We start from the raw sequence: 20,336 nt of genomic DNA on the forward strand, positions 1-20,336 counted from the left end.
TTTAAAATACACAGTTCAGTGGTTTTAGTACATTCATAATTGTTTAGCCATCACTAACTACAATCCAAGATTCAGAACATTTTCATACTGCAAAAAGAAACCTCCTACTCATCAGCAGTTACTCCCTATTCAACTCACCTCTCTGCCCTAGGCTGCTGCTGCTACACTCTGTTTCTATAGGTTTGCCTATTCTGGACTTTTTATATAAATGAAATCATAGAGTATGTGGTCTTTTGTGACTGGCTTTTTTTTTTTTTTACCATTTTATTAAATCTCAACTTTTATTTTAAACTTAGTGTTTGTTTTATAAGGAGAATTTGGTAAACATAGAAAATATCAAAAAGACATTAAGAATTACCTCTACCTACCATCTCACTCCCTCCCTTGCCTAAGAGGCACATGAAGTCCTTTCTTCCTTTATCTAATTTCATTTCCAATGGTCAGACTTTTAAATATACTCTCACTTGTGTGATATGTGGAAAGGTAAACTTTCAGTGAAAATGAATTTTTTAACCACTGTACTAGATAACTTTCTTTTCTTCCCTAAACCACTCCCTATACATCTCAGCTTTGATCCTTGTCCTGGGTGCCTTCTTTGTTCCCTGTTTTTCAGTTTGCTTCCCCTGTGGAAGGCACTAGTAGAAGTTAAGAAGATGGGAAGAAAGTAAGGTGAAGGTGTTTGTTAACTGGGCTACTTTCACTGGGCTCCTGTGCACAGGCTTTATGTTTCTAGTGTGGACTGCTGTGTCTCTGGGATCAGAGGCTGATCCCTTGTGATTTCAGGCTTAGAAGTTGTGTGACTGGCTTCTATTGCGATATTATTTCTAAGGTTTATCCACATTGTAGCATGTATGAATGTGCTGCTTTTATTTATCCATAATCAGTTGATTGGTTGGTTGGTTGTTTCTACTGTTTGGCTATTATGAATAATGCTGCCATGAACATTCAGGTACATGTTTTTGTGTTGATGTATGTAAGGGGAATTGCTGGGCTATGTAAGAACTTCAGCATTTTTAAGGAACTACCAAAGCAGCTGTACCAGCTACGAGAATATTGTTGTGGCCTGTTTTAGAAAAACAATCTGCCAAATCTGTTATTTTTTTTAATTTTAATTTTATTTTTTAAAATATTTTAATTATTTATTTGAGAGAGAGAGAAAACAAGTGAGAGCACAAGGGCAGGGGGAGTGAGAAGCAGACACCCCACTGAGTAGGGAGCCTGATGCTGTAGGGCTCAGTCCCAGGACATGGTGATCATGACCCAAGCCAAAGGCAGCTGCTTAACTATCTGAGCCACCGAGGTGCCCCTGCCATGTCTGTTCTGGCCACATAATTCACATCCTTCACACATATAAAATACACTCCCCTGACTCCCACCCCCCGTAAAGTCTCCCAAAGTTCCATCCCTTAATGGCCTCAGGCTCAGGCTAGAGATTTAGGAACTCAGTGAGGTCAAGGGCAGGTGAGATTCCTTGGGTACAATTTCTTGATGAAAGCTCCTTCAGTATAATTCCACTTGATATAAAAATGTGGTGACTAAAAGAAGAAAACTATCTGGGCACCTGGTAGGCTCAGTGGGTTAAGCCTCTGCCTTTGGCTCAGGTCATGATCTCAGGGTCCTGGGATTGAGCCCCACATCAGGCTCTCTGCTCAGAGGGATGCCTGCTCCCCGCCCCCCACCATTCTGCCTGCCTCTCTGCCTACTTGTGATCTGTCAAATAAATAAATAAATAAAATCTTAAAAAAAAAAAATATCTAAACCCTTCCTAGAACTCCCCAACATACAGTGGTGAAGCATGAGATAACTTTCCTATTCTGAAAGGGTTTGGTAAACAAGAGGCAATTCTCTTTTTATAATTTCTTCCTATGTGATGCAGTCTATTTCAGTAGTTTTAAATATCATCCATACATTGATGACTTCCAAATTTCCTATCATCTCTGAGCTCCACACTACAATGTCTAATAACTTTCACTTCATTTGATACCTTCATTAGGGTATCTCAAAGGTATTTCCAACTTAACATGCTTTAAAATTAACTCTTGTTTTCTTCTATACCCTTTGCTTCCACAAACCTGTTCTTTTCCTGGTTTCTCCGTCTAGGTGAATGATGCCACCATTCATCTAGTTGCTCAGACCAAAACCCAGGACTCAGCCTTAATTCTTTTCTTTTATTTCTATATTCTAATAATCAGCAAGTTCTGTATTTTCTTTTTTTAGATTATACTAATTTTTTTTTTTCAGTTTCACCTGGATTACAACAATCTCCTTATTGGCCACCCTCCTCATTCTTTCCGATTAACTTTAGCACAGCAGTCAAAGTTATATTTTAATTAATATGTCTGGGTATGGCATACTCTTGCTCACAACCTTCAGTAGCTTCCCAGTGCAGTGAAATCACTTTCCTTTCCATGATCTATATGGTTCGTATAACTGGCTGTTGCCAGTCCCTCTGACCTTATTCCCTGCCATCTTCCCTCTTTATCCACCATACTTCATCTTCTTTGGGCTTTTTTCAGTTCTTCACACATACCAGGCTCTCAGAAAGGATCTGTATACATGCTGTTTTCTCTGCCTGGAATATTCTCTCCCAGCTTCCCATCCACAGAACCGAATCTTTCTTATCCTTCAAGATATGGATTCCTGACCATCCCCCTTCTGTAATTCTGTACCGTTTGTTTCTTTTATAAAACATCCCAATTTTAAGTTGTGTCCTGTTTGTTTACTTATTTATCATCTGTCTCCCTAACTAGATTTTAAGCCCTACTGGGTCAGAGGCCATGTCTGTGTTACTCACCAGTGTATACCCAGAGCCAAGGTAGAGTGTATAGCACATAATATACACTCAATAAATATGTGTTGAATAGTGTTTAAAGACACAATTTTGTTTTGAGACAGATATGTTAATAATTGGTAATAATATCAAGTGTACTATTTCCTAATTCTTACTGAAATAGGCCTTTTTTATTTCAGTAATTGCCCTTCCTTTTTGGCTGCTGCTTTAGCCAGAGCCACATCAGACGAAGTCCTTCAGAGTGATCTTTCTGCACATTATATCCCAAAGGAAACAGATGGCACAGAAGGGACTGTGGGTGAGTACCTTTTCTACATTATTTGTTTAAAAATATTAAAATATTCTCATCATAACCCACAGAGAATGTCTACACATATGAAATCTAATTATGTTTACCCACTTGTTGATTTTATAGCGGTAGCAAGAGAAAAAAATGCATGTATTTCAAACTCCTCAATAAAAGGAGGGAAAAAGGGACGCCTGGGTGGCTCAGTCGGTTAAGCACCTGCTCGGGTCATGATCCCAGGGTCCTGGGATTGAGACCCGCATTGGGCTCCTTCCCCTGGGGGGGAGCCTGCTTCTCCCTTTGCCTGCTGCTCCCCCTGCTTGTGTTCGCTCATGCCCTCTCTCTCTCTGACAAATAAATAAATACAGTCTTTAAAACGAAAAAAAAAAAAGGAGGGAAAAAGAAAAATACAGGTATATTTTGAAAATATAATTGGAGCAAGAGATTAATATAACAATATTATCAGAATATGGTCTGATAATATCAGAATATTAACAGAATAAATAAAATGCCTAGATAAGTGGAAAGAGTAAAATGAGAAGTGTGAAGACACAACAGAAAAGATGAGAGAGGGAGGGGAGAGAGTTTGAGCAAGACATACTTCAAATATTTAGCTTACCTTTAAGAATCCAAGTAAAAAAAATCATATAAAAATTAAATCAGTTGTAACAAAACTTCTCATTAATTATATTAATTTTTTAAAAGATTTTTTATTTATTTTTTTGACAGAGATCACAAGTGGGAAGAGAGGCAGGCAGAGAGAGAGGAAAAAGCAGGGTCCCTGCTGAGGAGAGAGCCCGATGATGCGGGGCTCGATCCCAGAAAGCTGGGATCATGACCTGAGCCGAAGGCAGAGGCTTAACCCACTAAGCCACCGAGGCGCCCCTATTAAATTTTATTTCTACCAATAAATAAGGAGAGTTCTACATGACGACTATGTAACATGTGATTTAATTGCATGGATCACTGTACATCTTTCTTCCAGGCAAATTAAGAAGCTTTATTTATTTATTAATTCATTTATTTGTTTGTTTGTTTGTTTATTTATTTATTTATTTATTTAAAGATTTTATTTATTTATTTGACAGAGAGAGATCACAAGTAGACAGAGAGGCAGGCAGAGAGAGAGAGAGGGAAGCAGGCTTCTTGCTGAGCAGAGAGCCCGATGCGGGACTCGATCCCAGGACCCTGAGATCATGACCTGAGCCGAAGGCAGCGGCTTAACCCACTGAGCCACCCAGGCGCCCCTGTTTATTTATTTTTAAGGATTTTATTTATTTGAGAGAAAGCACAAGCAGAGGGAGCGGCAGGCAGAGGGAGAGGGAGAAGCAGGCTTCCCGAGGAGCAGGGAACCCGACGTGGGCTTGATCCCAGGACCCTGGGATCAGGACCTGAGCCCAGGGCAGATGCTTAACCACTGAGGTTCTCAAGCGCTCCTAAGAGGCTTTATTAATGAAGGCATATTTATTAACATATTAGGCTTATACATATTTGACAGGATCTAAGGAAATAGCAATTTTTGTAAAAATTAGGAATGTGCCTAATGTGCCTGGGTGGCTCAGGGGGTTAAGCCTCTGCCTTTGGCTCAGGTCATGATCTCAGGATCCTGGGATAGAGTCCTACATCGGGCTCCACGCTCAGCAAGGCGCCTGCTTCTCCCTCTCTCTCTCTCTGCCTGCCTCTCTGCCTACTTGTGATACCTGTCTGTCGAATAAATAAATAAAATCTTTTTATTTATTTATTTTTTTTTTAAAGATTTTATTTTATTTATTTAACACAGAGAGAGAGATCACAAGTAAGCAGAGAGGCAGACAGAGAGAGAGAGAGGAGGAAGCAGAGAGCCCGATGCGGGGCTCGATCCCAGGACCCTGGGATCATGACCTGAGCCGAAGGCAGAGGCTTTAACCCACTGAGCCACCTAGGTGCCCCAAATAAAATCTTTTTTAAAAAATTAGGAATTACTACTCAAAATTGTTAAGGAATTTTAATATTTCACTTTGTTCTATTTTAAGCATTTGCCTTTAAACATGGTGCATAACCATGGAATTTCATTACCAGGGGAGAAGATGTCTGAGTCCTGGTTGAAACCAGTGCTGAAATTTTGCTCACTTTGGAAGCAAAGGTCTTAAAGATAGAGTATACCAAGTCATCATCATCATTAAAATAATAACAAAGCTGTGACTGAATGAAAAGGAGTGAGTGCATTTGTTTGTAAAAACCTAATCTAGTAAGAATTTTTAGAATTAAAAATTTTTAGAAAAAAAAAAAACATGGTGCATAAGGAACAGAGCATATATTAATGAATAAGAATAACGAGATCCCAGAGAACTTGAGGCAGATATAAAAGTAAATATATCTGTTCTTCCTCTATCTTTCTGGATCATTTTTTTTCTAGATCATTTTTGATAGAAAATTGGCAAGAAAGGAATTCCTTCTCTTGTTTTTACTGAGAGTAATTGATTCGCTTGGAACCAAATTGCTCCAGAGTCAACTTGGATGGAATTCCTGCTACAAAGCATTGGTCTTTCCTCCGGTACTGATGCATGGCATGAAAGCCTTGTAATGAAAGATGAGGGAGACGAACTCGGCTTCACTGCAGCCTGGGCGGCGGCTGACTCAGCTCCAGCTAGTACAGTGACATTAACGACTAATGAGTAATTTACAGCTGCGAGGGGGTGGATTGTTACTTGGGACAATTTTCTCTTTTTTCACACCCTTTTTTATTTTATTTTTCCATTTCAAGCAGCAATTATTTATATACTGATGTTCTACACTCTCTGCAGAAGGAGAATACTTAACGTAGCAAGACTGGAGTGTAGCCCTGCATGCCTGCTTTAGAACTGAACCCCCATAAGATAGCAAAGTGAAATGAAGAGGTTTTTTTTTTTCTTTTGGTGGTATCATTGGTCATTCTGATTTTCTGTTTTTTCAAGAGATTACCCAGTGTTGTTTCCTTGCCAGGGTTGTGATTCAGAATGATCTATTGTAATTCTAACTCTTTGCAAATCCTTAATCTCTTTAACCCAAATCCCTCAGTTTGAATAGTTTGAATTGCACTGAGGAGCCTGGGGGTGGGGGTGGGGCAGACAGGGTTTATCTGGAATGGCAGAATGGGAGAGGAGCATGCTGGGTAAAGCCTGCACCGCTGGTTTCAATGCACTCAAGTCCCCACTGAATGCCTTTGCCTCTCAGTTGTTTCCAAAAATAGACTTTAAAAAAAAATTCTTAACCTAAAGTTCTTTTCATGTTTATGTCATCTCTACCAGAGTGTTTGCTAAACAACCTTGTATCTCTCGGTACAAATTTAGTTTGGCAGATATAACTCCTCTTCAGACAACCTAAAATCAATTTGAAATATCCCAATGTAAAAATTAAAAACAAGAAGGGGAAAATTGTCACTAACACAGAGGAAATTAAAAGAGTTTTTTAAAAAAAGCCTTTATTTGTCAGAGAAAGAGAGAGCACAAACAGGGAGAGCTGCAGAGGGAGAGGGAGAAGCAGGCTCCCTAGTGAGCAGGGGACTCAATCCCAAGACCCTGGGATCATGACTTGAGCCAAAGGCAGACAGACACTTAACCAACTGAGCCACCCAAGGCATTGCAGAGGAAATTAAAAGAATTATGAAAACTTTGTGTAAATAAATCTGAAAACCTGGGTGTTTTCTAGAAAAATAAAAATTGACAAACTTAACCTAAGAAAGAGATTAAGATTGTCAAGGAACTATCTTCTAAAAAAGGACAAAGAATAGGTGATTCTACCAGTGAACATGTTCAAATGAGCGAAGATAGACAATTCTAATGGTTTTTATTTATTTTTATTTTATTTTATTTATTTATTTTTAAAGATTTTATTCATTTGACAGAGAGAGATCACAAGTAGGCAGAGATGTAGGCAGAGAAAGAGAGAGGAGGAAGCAGGCTTCCCGCCAAGCAGAGAGCCCGATGCGGGACTCGATCCCAGGACCCTGAGACCACGACCCGAGTCGAAGGCAGAGGCCTAACCCACTGAGCCACCCAGGCGCCCTCTAATGGTTTTTAAAATGGATTATCCAATTGCATATGGAAGGAAAATTTACAAAACATAAAACTGATACAAAAACTTGCCTGAAATAAAGCTAAAGAAGGAAATGAGAGCTCAATCTAAGTATCATTGTAAAAAAAATTCTAAGTAAAATATTTGTATATTGAGTACAATAGTTCATTCATTCATTTATTGAGGGCCTACCATAAGGTTCACACTGTGCTGAGACCATAAACAAAACAGAAAAAATACGAAGTCCATTAGGATAATTGATATATTAAGGTCAAAAGAAAAACACCAGAATAATCTCAAAAGATGCCCGAAGAAGCATTTGATAAAATTCAATTACCCATTCCTAATTTTAAAAGTATACGTAAAAAGTAGAACTCGATGAGTACATCTTGGACTTTGTAGGACAAAGTTTTGCTCAGACCAAAATCTAGCAGGTATGCATAATGTGTACTTAAGAATTTTTTGGTTGCAAGCAACCACTAACATAACTCAGACTAGCTTTAAGGAAACAGAATTTATTGGCTCCACTTTAACATATGGGCTACACAGCTAGATTCAAGGCCTCACATGATTCATCTTAACCTAACATTTCTCCAAATCTCCGCTCTCTTCCTCCTTCCCTCCTTTCCTTCTTCCCTCTTCTTCACCCTCTCCCTTTCTCTCTCTCTCTCTCCCTCCCTCCCTCCCTCCATTCCTTCTCTTTCTCCCTTTTTTTCTTTTTTTGAGTTGGCTCCACATCCAATATGGGGCTCAAACCATGACCCTGAGATCAAGAGTCATTTGCTCCACTGACTGAGTCAGCCAGGAGCCCCTCTTTAATTTTGATTTTATTTTCAGGCTCCATGTGGTGGCAAGATGACTGCTAGAAGCACTAGGTCATCATCTGCCCAGGCTCAAATCAAGCAGGAAAGTAAGAGTTGCTCTTCACTTCAGTTGCTCTTACATAAATCACAGGATTCACTCTAACCAGCCCAGCTTGGATTATTTCCAATTCCTGAACCAATCAGTATAGCCAGAGGAATGTGGTTGTCTAATTAGCTAGACTGGATCCACATGTTTTACCCCCAGATGCACATGGACTGCGAGTAGAGAAGGAAACGTCCCTGGTAGAAAGAGGAATGTTTGCTAGGTGGCAAGTAACACATTAAAGCAAAGTTCTGACTCAAAATAGGTAATAAAGCAAAATAACTAGGAATAAATTCATTAAGAAATATGACGATCTTGGGACACCTGTTTGGCTTATTTGTAAGAGTATGTGACTGTCTATCTCTGGGTTGTGAGTTTGAGCCCCACATTGGGAACAGAGATTACTAAAAAAAAAAAAAAACAAAAAACCCTAGGTCCTATGTTAAAACCCTACTGAGCAACATAAAAAGGATTTAAATTAATGAAATAATATAACTTGTTCGTAGATAAGACTCAATATGAAAAAGACATCAATTTTTTTGGCAAATTACTCTATAAATTCAAGATGATCCCAAAACAGTGGCAACAGATATCCCCCCTCAAATTTGCCAAAATAATTAGAAAACTCATCTGGATGAATAAACATGTCAAACTACCAAGTGACATCTTTTAAAATTAATATTAGGTAGGAAAGCTAATCCTCCAGATACGAAAACATGTTATAAAGTTATGATAGTTATAAAATAATGGCACCACTATAGAAATAGATCGAGTGATCAGTGAAACCTATAGAATAGATGATAAAAAAGCATACATTTTTTAGTAGTTACTTTATGTATGTTTGCATATCCATTTATTCGGTAAACATCTAATGAGCCCTTGCTATCTGCTAGGTACTGAACTATGACTAATCAAGTACGATTAAGACACAATCTGTATCTACAGTCTAATTTGGGAAATGTAGAGCATGGCTGTCAGAATCAGACAGACCTGTGACTGAAATGGTTTTTACTTGTTTGTGAAACGTTCCAGAGACAGAGGACGTAACAAACACTTAATAAATGTTATCTATTGTCATAAAATGTTGCAAGAGCTATAGTAGATGGTGTGATGGGAACATAAGGGAAGAAGCAACTGGGGGGGAATAGGAACAGATATACTGGTTTACTAAATATTAGAGGAAACTGGTGTTGCCTCCCCTAACCAGTTAAATCTACCCAGTGCTGCCCCCAAAGACAGCACAGTGATGGAAATGTTCTCTACCTGCATTGTCCAGTGTGGTAGCCATTGGTCATATGTAGTTACTGAGCATTTGAAGTATAGCAAATGTGACCCAAACACTGAATTTTAGGTTTTACTTAATTTTAATTAATTTAAAGTTAAATGGCCACATGTAGCTAGTGAGAAACCTTACTTGACGGTGCAGGTCTATATAGTAAGAGTAATATACAAGCCAAAGAATGATATTGTGGTTTCTATTATTTGGGAATCTGAGAACTCTCCTGACAGTTAATATCAGTGCTTTGTTTCACCCCCACTCCACTATCCCTCAGTGTTTCCAAAATCACTTACTGTTTTGCAGTCCTCTGTTGTGATTGAGTCAAACTCACACCTGTGCTGCTGCAACGACCAGTTGGGTTGGAGTGCTACAAATAGGTAATTGCTGGCTGAAAGAGATCTTTTCTGGCAACTGGTGCTTTAAAAAATAGAGACTGAAGTTTGTCAAAACAATAAAAATACTAGCTTGTATTTTTCCCTCTTATACACACCTTCTCAGGTTCCCCTTGTATAGGCACCTCCCCAGGTGGCATTTGCTTGCTGAACTTCCTTTCTCTTTTAAATATACCTTTGATTTTCAGTTATATAAAAATGTCAAGGGGGATAGAGCCAGAAACATGGTTTACCAACTTATACTATTTTAATGAGAAGAAAGGCAATTGAAAACCTCGAGATAAGCTTTCTGAATATAGTCACTGTTGGAAGGATTTTGAGTAAGGAAACAGGTAAATGTAGTTGCAGATTAAAGCAACAGCAGGGAAAGAAACAGAAAAGTTCCTGGGCCATTCTAGAACACAAAGTCTCTCTCCTGTGGGATCTGTGTTCTAGAGCAGAGGAGTCACATGCAGCCATTGCCCATCTGGTACACGTTTTCTCAGGCTGTCAAGCTATATCCGATTTAGTAAAATGGAAAAAAATAAGAATTTTTGAAGAATTTGAAATCTTTTTACCTGAGATGTAGGAATCTCTAAAATACTGGCTTGAGAATACTTAATCTCCCCTTGGTTATTTAATAGCTGCAACTTGAGTAGAGGGCAGCTGGAGCCGGGGTGATGTGAGATACAGTCTCTTCAGCACTAGTCAGTATTGCCTAAAAGGTTTACACACCTGTCCATCCATCGAGGGCTGCAAGTCAGCCTCCCAAGTCAGCTTATCTACTCCACTTGATAGGTGAAGTAGTAGACTTAACAGTCTAAGGTGAAGAACCCTCTGGTTGTCATCTCCTTTGTTCTACCCAGGGTTACACCCATAGACAGAGTTTTTTTGTTTTGTTGTTGTTTTTTTAAAGATTTCTTTATTTGACAGATCACAAGTAGGCAGAGAGACAAGTGTGGGGCGGGGGTGGGGGAAGCAGGCTCCCCGCTGAGCAGAGAGCCTGATGTGGGGCTCGATCCCATGACCCTGAGTTCATGACCAAGCCGAAGGCAGAGGCCTAACCCACTGAGCCACCCAGGCGTCCTGACAGAGTTTTTTTGTTTTTTAAAGATTTTATTTGATAGAGACATGGCGAGAGAGGGAACACAAGCAGGGGGAATGGGAGAGGGAGAGCAGACTCTCCGCTGAGTAGGGAGCCTGATGTGGGGCTCAATCCCAGGACCCTGGGATCATGACCTGAGCCGAAGGCAGACGCTTAGCGACTGAGCCACCCAGGCGCCCCCTGACAGTACTTTTTTCCTTAGAAAAGTACTTTTTTCCTTAAAGACTTTAAAAAAAACTTTTACCACATTTGTTAACCTTTAGCTAGACTATTTAAGCTATTGCCAAAAACTTTTAGGGAACTGGAAGGAGGTAAAGGAAGAGGTTAGAAAAAAGACAAAAAAAGTTTATCAAACTCTCATTCCTGTAGTTGGTAAATAAATGTTTTCATAGGTCTTTCATAATCCAGTTGGTTGGTAACTACTGTTCATCTTTCAGTCATTTTCTTTTTAAAGACCTTATTTATTTATTTATTTATTTATTTTTTTATTTATTTATTTGACAGCACAAGCAGAAGGAGCAGCAGGCAGAGGGAGAGGGAGAAGCAGACTCCCTACTAAGCTGGGAGCCTGATTCGGGTCTCGATCCCAGGACCCTGAGACCATGACCTGAGCCAAGGGCAGATGCTTAACCAACTGAGCTCCTCAGGCCCCCCTTCAGTCATTCTTCTAAGCAGGGGGAGCTTGGCTTTCCAGATGATAACCACGGCAACCAACAAAAAGGGAACCAGTGCTCAGAGAACTTTGAGGGTTGGAAGAAATCCAGTGTAGGAGTAGATTCAACCCTGGCCAGAGGTTTTCTCCTCATGACATAAGGATATCATAGTGGCCGCTGCTGGGTGATGATTTTCTACTAGACTGCTTGTCATTTTCTCTCTTCAGAAGCAACATTTCATTTCTCTTCAGGAGGAACTTCTGTTGAGCAGGAACTTGATGAAGGTGACCTACTTCTGTCTTTACCAAGCAGGCAAGTGAAAAGCAGCTTTACAAGGCTCTTCACTGGGGGTGTCTGTGTTTCTTTCACAGAGATTGAAACAGTGAAATTGGCCCGTTCTGTCTTCAGCAAACTGCACGAGATTTGCTGCAGCTGGGTGAAAGACTTCCCTCTCCGCAGGAGACCCCAGCTGTATTATGAGACGTCAATCCATGCCATCAAAAACATGCGCAGGAAAATGGAAGACAAACATGTCTGCATTCCTGACTTTAATATGCTCTTCAATCTAGAGGTAAAGGGCCCTTCTCAAGAGTCAATGAGATTAAAAAAAAAAACAAACACCTTCATGGTCTTATTTTTCTATAAGGAGAACTTCTAATATACCTCTAATAGTATCCTGATGGTTTGGAATAGGACTGAAGGCAGAGGGGCACAAATTTGCTTGCATCAGACAACAGAAAAGAAACTATTTTATGTTATTTTGGTTTGTTTCTTTATTTTTAAGTAAGCTCTACGCCCAACGTAGGGCTTGAACGCCTACTCTGAGATCAGGAGTCACATGCTCTACTGACTGAGCCTGCCAGGTGGCCTGATTTTATATTATTTGAATAGGTAATATATTCATACGGTTCAGATTGGAAAACAAAAATCTCTCTTTTGTCCTTGTGTCTCGGACACTCAGTTCCCTTCCATGAAGGCAAGGGAAGTTACTGTTTTTTTGTGTAAACTTCCAGAGCTATTCTATAAACATATAAGCATAAAAGAAAACTGCATTGCCTCAATAAAGCTGTTTTTTTAAAAGGAAACTACAGTACAATCAGATGGTGTTTATTAAGTTCCCACATTACTATGTTGTTGAAGCAACGTAAAACACAAACATAAAAGGATGACTTTAAGACTGAGATTTACTGTGATTCTCTTTTTAAAATCTCAGTTTCTGAGATAAGGAGAGTAGCTGGAATTACATTTCATGAATCTCTGTGACTGACAAATTGGATCATATGAGCCCTGTCAGCTTAATAACCATTTTCTTGTTATCTGTTAGTGCCAACAGAGGTAGGTTTGTTTCCTCTGCCTGTCACTTGCTTCTTTTCTTCACTCAAGTCCATAACTTAAAAATTACAATGTAGTAATTTATACAAAGCACAATATTTCCTTTATTTAGCAGCTAAATTTAAATTTTAGCTAACTGTCAGGGTCTGATAAGCAGTGATGGCAGGTTGGTAATTGGTGCTTATGGTGCAAAGATAGATCAGCTTTGTTTCCAAATTCCTTTAGAATATGTGAATATGCTTGTTTCCAACTGCTACCATGCCCATGCAAATGTAACCTTAAAGGTGAACTTTAATGTGACAAACAATCCTTCTATCACTCCACCCACTTGAAGATTATACTCAGATCTGAGGGCATTGTTAATGTTCGTTGATCTGGTTGGTTTTCATTTTGCTTCAAAATCAGCCCAAAGGCCTAACTCAGAAAGGAACACCTTGCTTTAGAGAAAGAGTTTTGAAGGCAATTTGGCAACACATACTTAGAACCTGTATATTTTCACCACCGTTGATCTGGTAATTTCACTTAATTTTATATCATAAGGACACAAATGCAGGAAATTCTTACATATATGTTTTGACATAAATGTCTTACATAACAATTTCAATAATAAACTAGAAATGATCAAAGTTATATAGGGAGTAACTATAATATGCTCATAAGATATATAGTACATATTCATTTCAAATGTCTGAGTAATAATGACATGGGGGGAAATGCTAATGATATGCTAAATGACAAAAAGGATTTAAAATTTTATGTATAGTATAATTCTAATTTTGTTTTATCTAAAAAATTTATATATGTAGAAAAAAGACTGGTTATCTACGAATGGTGGGATAATATAGATTTCTTTATTAGTCCAAATAAACAATGCATCATCTTTATAACAGGGAAAACTTTGTTTTTTTATTTAAAAGGTACACTAATTTTTTAAAGAGGTCCACTTGGCTGTCTTCTGTTTCTTTGGATACTATATTGTTTAAGAATCTCCCTACCAATGTCACATTGTTTAAAGTTATACTCTCATGGCCTCAAGAGGGTATTATTGTTCCCTCCTTCTTTGTGATGATCCCACATCAGCTCACTTAATATTTTAAAAACTGCTTGGATATGCTGTTTTTCAATTTTACCCTTATCCTGCCAACTGAGTTGTTTAAAAATGAGTACTACCTTAGTATAGGTAGAAATTCTCCATATCAGGACTTTTTCTTCAAGATAGTTCTGTTTAATTAACTAGTTGTAATGTCTGTGTTAGATGTTGATTTCATAATATTTGGGTATTTTTACTCTATGGACATTTATATTTGGTACTTTTGTAAATGTAGTATACCCTTTAAAAAGAATTTTTTCTGGGATGCCTGGGTGGCTCAGTTGGTTGGGCATCTGCCTTCAGCTCAGATCATGATCCCAGGGTCCTTGGGATTGAGTTCCGCATTGGGCTCCCCCTGCCTGCCACTTCCCTCTGCTTGTGTTCTCTCCCTGGCAAATGAATAAATAAAATCTTTTAAAAATATATATATATATTTTTAAAAGATTTTATTTGAGAGAGGGAGGAGTAGGGGGAGAAGGACAAGCAGAGACCATGCTTGAGGACAGAGCCCAACACAGGGCTTGATCCCATGACCCTGAAATCATGACCTGAGCCAGATCAAGAGTCAGACCCTTAAACAACTGAGCCACCCCCGTGTGCCTAAAAAGAATTTTTTCAAAACAGATATACCTGTTGTTTTAGTAGTTCTTCCAAATCCCTAGCTAACAGATGAGGAAAAAAGCACAAGAAAATTACCTGATTTACTTTGTATATTTGATTTCCTTTGAATGACAGGGCCTAGACTCAGTTCCTAGAGCCCAAGGATTAAGTCAAAGCTTGCACATGAAAATGATTACATACTGTTGCCTAAAAGGAGTCCAGGACTCGAGTGAGCGTTCAGTGAGCTACAGATCTCCTAAGTAAGTTAGATCTGAGATGTACACACTGGAGGTGAAGATAAAGAAGCAAACTACTTTAATGGCTTAAATGTAATATTGTGATTAGGCTTCCTTTGTCAAGACACCATTGGTTTAGAAGATCCTCCTCTGGCAGTTGCCTCAGTGCTTCAAGCAGTGGCTGGCCCAGAAAGTGTGAAGCTAAATCTTAGTTAGGGGATGAGGCAAAATGGTTATAGGGCATTTGGACATCTGATATGCTTTAAGTTTGGCTAACCGGTTTAGAGACTCTGTTATTTACAGTGAGTGTTCAATGTGACTATGATTTATGAAGAAGATATTATAGTTTAGAAGTATCTGTATGCTTTCATTATCTCTGTATTTTTTTTTCCTAGATTTTATTTGACAGAGAGATCACAAGTAGGCAGAGAGAGAGGGGGAAGCAGGCTCCCCGCTGAGCAGAGAGCCCAATGTGGGGCTCGATCCTAAGACCCTGAGGTCACAACCTGAGCCTAAGGCAGAGGCCCAACCCACTGAGCCACCCAGGCGCCCCTATCTCTGTGTTTTAAACAACCTGACATAATTGGTCTTGGGCTGAAGGCCAATTATTTCCTATTGTTCTCAGTTTCTAATTTTATTAGAATACTTTCATTTTGAAAAAAATACGCAATCCAGAACAGCTTTTGCTCAATTCCTCCTCATCCTTTCCCTTTCCTCCCCCCTTCCCACAACTTATAACAGCAGTTTTGAAGCAACTGCCTGTGGGCGGTTTCCATGGTACAAGACGACAACTTCCACTGACAGGGCACTTCAGCCTGAGCTAATTGGCCACGCTGTGTTGCAGTGTTGTGTGCGTAAACACAGATGCCCTAGTACTGCAGGTGTGTTAGCGGGCGATCAGGCATGTCGAAAAAGAGAAGCACGTTGTCTCCTTGTCTAGGTGACGGGTGCAGCAGAGAAGGGGAATGAGCTCAGTACAAGGGACTGGGTCATTTGAGTCAGGCTGTGCCTTACTTCCTTAACAGTTTCTGTTTTTCTGCTGACAGGACCAAGAAGAACAAGCCTACTTTGCTGTATTTGATGGCCATGGGGGAGTGGACGCTGCCATTTATGCCTCCATCCACCTGCACGTTAATTTAGTCCGCCAAGAGATGTTCCCGCACGATCCTGCAGAGGCCCTGTGCCGGGCCTTCCGGGTCACTGATGAGCGGTTTGTGCAGAAAGCAGCCAGGGAGGTATGCCGTTTTCTCAGAAATTCCAACCACGAATGCACTAGCTGAGCTCACCTTGGCCTGTAGTTCAGGGGCTGTTTTGGATCTTCTCTTCTGGGGCCGGCATTATTTAAAGTTCTTTTAAGCTGTTTTCTTGACCCACAATATTGGATTCTGTTGTAGTTCTAATTCCCTCTTCAGGGTTTTAGTGGAGCAACATGATGTGCTGTAGAGAAACTCCTAAGTTATAATTTTCTAGAAAGCCAGTCCCTCGCTGGATTTGGCCAGGTGAGTTTTAGCTTATTTACCAGTGCCTGTCAGCTTCACACCAGGCCCATCTCTCTAAGCAGACTTTTGCTGACAAAATCTGGATACGGTGATTAAAACAATGGACTAAAAAGGAAACAGGAGCTGGATTACTCCCATACGTTTGGTTCTTAGTGGGTTGGCAGTGTTTCACTGTGTATCTCTTGAGGGAAAATTTGCTTGGAGAGCGAATCCTTAGATGATTCTTGAACTGATTTTCTCTTTACAGGAAGAAAAGTCAGAGCTCATGTCCTAGTTTCTTAAGGTTAATCAGACCTAAGGTTTTTACTCTGAATGAGTGACAGGGGCTCTATATTAAGATCTAAAAGTAAAAATTTTGATCTAATTATCATTCTGGGCATTAGTATGTGATTAACTACAGTATTCTATATTCATTTCTAACTGGGGGCCAACAACAAGATAACAATTTTTCATTTTTAAAAGTAATTACAGAATTATTATACATACAAAAAATAAGACTCCTGCCCTATGAATTAAACATTAACTGTTTTTGAATAGGACTTGGAAAGAGCGAGGTCATCATTTAATCCAGTTCTTCGATTTCATTGCTAGACTGCACAGCCGCAGTGGTGCTTGGAATCAGTGAAACAATACTTCAGAACTATTTGGTATTAAACAAGGAAAATATTTGGTATTTTCCCACCTATACCCTAGGTTTAGATGAATATGCAAATCCAACAAGTGACCACTAGGGTCTACATATACAGGTGGGGCTAGAAAACAGGAAGGGTTGTTGACCTCAGACTGTCCCAGAGTCTTGAGGGCTGGTATTGCTCTGCTCTGCCTACCTTAGAGCCATTGACTATCGTCATTTTGACTGAGGACAAGATCTGGCTCCCGAGAGGTGATCTGTAATCACCAGCGTGAAGCTAAGAGAATCACTTTGTCATCTTCTATCCTTTTTTTCCTCTGTGTTGTCAAAATTATGGCTTTTTCCTCTGACCATGTTCACCTCATTTGCTTTGCCAATGATCCTAGTGTCTCTTGGTCTTGCCAGTAGTTCTTTTGAATAATTTAGGTTCGTCTCAGCAGTTACTTTTCTCCTCCTCGGGCTCCCAGGTGCTGCTAACTGCCGGGAAGCAAGCAGCTATTCCTGTTGCGAAGCAGCCCTGCCTCCCGTTCTGGGCAGGGCATGTGCGCTGAAGTGTCTTTATCATGTGTTCCAGGGGCTGAGGTTTTGAACATTCTGTGTGGGAAGACATCTTATTGGTGGGTGAGGATTTTTAACAAACTTTCCCTATATAGGGAAAACGAGAAGTTGTTTTTCTCATTGGATACAAGGGGCCTTTTACCATCCTTGACGCATTGGTTCTAATTTAGGCCAAGTCCTTGGTAACAGAAAGTCATGCTTCTTTGGTGGTGACTCATGTCAAACGGAGATGTCATTTTAGTGTAGTAGTATCAGGAGCATTAAGTATGCTGCTACTGAGCTATTGCAGTGAAGTTTCAGGCTGTTCTTTATGCAGTGTTCCAAAGCAGAGGCCCCTAAAATTATTATCAGTGATTTTTTTTTTTTTTAAGATTTTATTTATTTGACAGAGATCACAGGTAGACGGAGAGGCAGGCAGAGAGAGAGAGAGAGGGAAGCAGGCTTCCCGCTGAGCAGAGAGCCCGATGCGGGACTCGATCCCAGGACCCTGAGATCATGACCCGAGCCGAAGGCAGCGGCTTAACCCACTGAGCCACCCAGGCGCCCCTTGTCGGTGATTTTTTAAAAATATAAGCAACTTAGCATCCCAGAGAATATATGTTATCTCTTGGTTCCTATCTTAATTATTTTCAGAGTATGGGAGCATTTGTTGTGTCTCAGTCAGATCCTTTGTAACGTTAGGACCCTCCCCCTGTACATATTGTAGGTCAGTAACAAAACAGAGACCTGAACATGGAAATCTTTAAGGGCTGCTGTAGTGGGCTGAGCGCTGAACTGGGAGGAAAAAGAATTTCAGTTCTGTTTTATGTGGTAATGAGTTACCCACCTTTGGAAAGGTCACGTAGCCTGCCATAATTTCCTTACCTGTACATAAAATGAAATGAATAATCATCCCTGTCTTGCAGATCATGGATGACCTGGATCTGTGCATGTGCACATTCGTATATACACATAAAAATGCAGAGAAATAACAACTGCTGTCTGTTGTGAAATCAAGTTATTAATAGTCAGCCCCCAAAAGTTTGTGTTAACTACAAATCGCCTGTCAATGAGAATTTGAAGTCTGTTTATTTTTACTGACTCTAGTTTTATGCAATTACTTTCAGAGTCTAAGATGTGGGACCACAGGAGTGGTGACTTTCATCAGAGGGAACATGCTCCACGTGGCCTGGGTTGGGGATTCCCAGGTCATGCTGGTGAGAAAAGGGCAAGCTGTTGAGCTAATGAAGCCACACAAACCGGACAGGGAGGTAAGTGTGCTCTGTTCTGGGAGGGCGCACGCCACAGAGGCAGGTTTCTAGCTATTAATTAAGATTCACTTGCTTATTAGGATTACCACCATTATCTGAGCAACCATGCCCACCTTACAGAGGAGTAATAGAGAACCTTTTCCGGAAGCTGATGAGTATTTTATCTGTTGTTTACTGTTAAGGTAGATAAATAAATCCTGAATGCAATTATTTGCTTCTTTCTATTGCATTGCTGTTTAGGATGAAAAGCAGCGAATTGAGGCTCTTGGAGGTTGTGTAGTCTGGTTTGGTGCCTGGAGGGTGAATGGAAGTCTGTCGGTCTCCAGAGCTATTGGTAGGAAAAACAAATTCCTTTTTGTTTCTCCAAACTGTCCTCTTCTAGTTCATTGTCTCATATTAATTCTGCTACAAAAAGGGAACTTGAGATGGTCATTTATATTATCAGAGTACTTATTATTGTTTAAAGTAACAATTAGATAATGCCTCTTTTAATTATTTGATCTACCTATTCATTTATATACTTAAATTCCATTATTGAAAGGGAACTACATTAAAAATTACAGAATTTATTAGTTTCTTTTTTTTTTTTTTAAGATTTTATTTATTTATTTGCCAGAGAAAGATCAAAGGTAGGCAAAAAGGCAGGCGGCAGGGGGTGGGAAGCTGGCTGCCCCCAACCCCCTGCCCGAGCAGAGCCCGATGCGGGGCTCGATCCCAGGACCCTGAGATCATGACCTGAACCAAAGGCAGAGGCTTAACCCACTGAGCCACCCAGGCACTGCTCTTCTTTTTTTTTTAAATGGAAGCCTTTAATCTTTGGGACACAAATCTGCTTAAAACTACAGTGATCTCCATTTCACCATTTTGGATCATATTTAACTTAATTCAATTCAGTATTTTCAAGAGAATGGAAGGCTCCTCTCCCTATATTTTACCTTGCTTCTATCTTTGTTTTCACTGAATTATAATATGACATAAACATTATGCTTTTTAGGTGAAAACAATTTTTTTTTTTAAAAACTGTGGTAATATAGTGATTTGCCAGATAACCCGAGGGTTTCAAACAATCTGTCTCCCTGGGACCTAAATTCTTCAAGAGACGGGAAAGTCAGTGAAACTATCTAAAACTTAAGAGAGTAAACAGCTCAGCTGATTGGACAGAACGCAAGGGTGTAAGTTCAAAGATAGTCCTGTTTCCATTTTTGTTTCACTTTGGCCCCTGGGTTTATGATACTTTAGGTTTTGTGGCTTAGCTTCATTTTCCGTTTTTTAAAAGCATAAATCAGTGCGCGTGTCATTACGCGTGATATGCATGCATACTACAGTTCTTCATTCCCGCCTCCTAAAGGAATTAAATGAAGTAGTTTGACATAGGGATAATATGGATAAATGGAATTCACATGTAATCCCCCAGTTTTGCTTATCGTTACCAAAATATTCCAGAACATTAACAAAATCTCAAAGGATTGATTCAGTTTCACCAGTGATCGGAGTTCCTCCCACTCTTTGGGAAGGTGCTGGCAAGCTGTGAAGTGGCCCAAATGTGAGCAGCAGAAGGCTGAGAAAGTGAAAGCTGAAAGATCCTGAAAAAATGAGGGTTCGTTTTTATCTCAGACTGAGAGTTATTACAAACTCTGGACTAAGATCCCAGAGGGGAAATTTCTCATTTCTGAAACACAACCCCCATGCAGAATTATTTCTAACAATTCCTCTTGAT

The 20,336-nt window shown here is 39.8% G+C and overlaps 1 protein-coding gene across 1 annotated transcript in view; it reads left to right on the forward strand.

The window, feature by feature from the left end:
* PPM1E (protein phosphatase, Mg2+/Mn2+ dependent 1E) overlaps positions 1-20,336 on the forward strand; it is a 209,864-nt gene that overhangs the window by 179,915 nt on the left and 9,613 nt on the right. The window contains exons 2-6 of the mRNA XM_047708954.1: positions 2,971-3,089; positions 11,795-11,994; positions 15,728-15,916; positions 18,476-18,619; positions 18,860-18,953. Of these exons, the coding sequence (XP_047564910.1) occupies positions 2,971-3,089; positions 11,795-11,994; positions 15,728-15,916; positions 18,476-18,619; positions 18,860-18,953 (746 nt within the window). The remainder of the gene's footprint in view (positions 1-2,970; positions 3,090-11,794; positions 11,995-15,727; positions 15,917-18,475; positions 18,620-18,859; positions 18,954-20,336) is intronic.

The sequence above is a fragment of the Lutra lutra genome, chromosome 16, assembly GCF_902655055.1.
Source record: "Lutra lutra chromosome 16, mLutLut1.2, whole genome shotgun sequence".
NCBI classification, from domain to species: domain Eukaryota; kingdom Metazoa; phylum Chordata; class Mammalia; order Carnivora; family Mustelidae; genus Lutra; species Lutra lutra.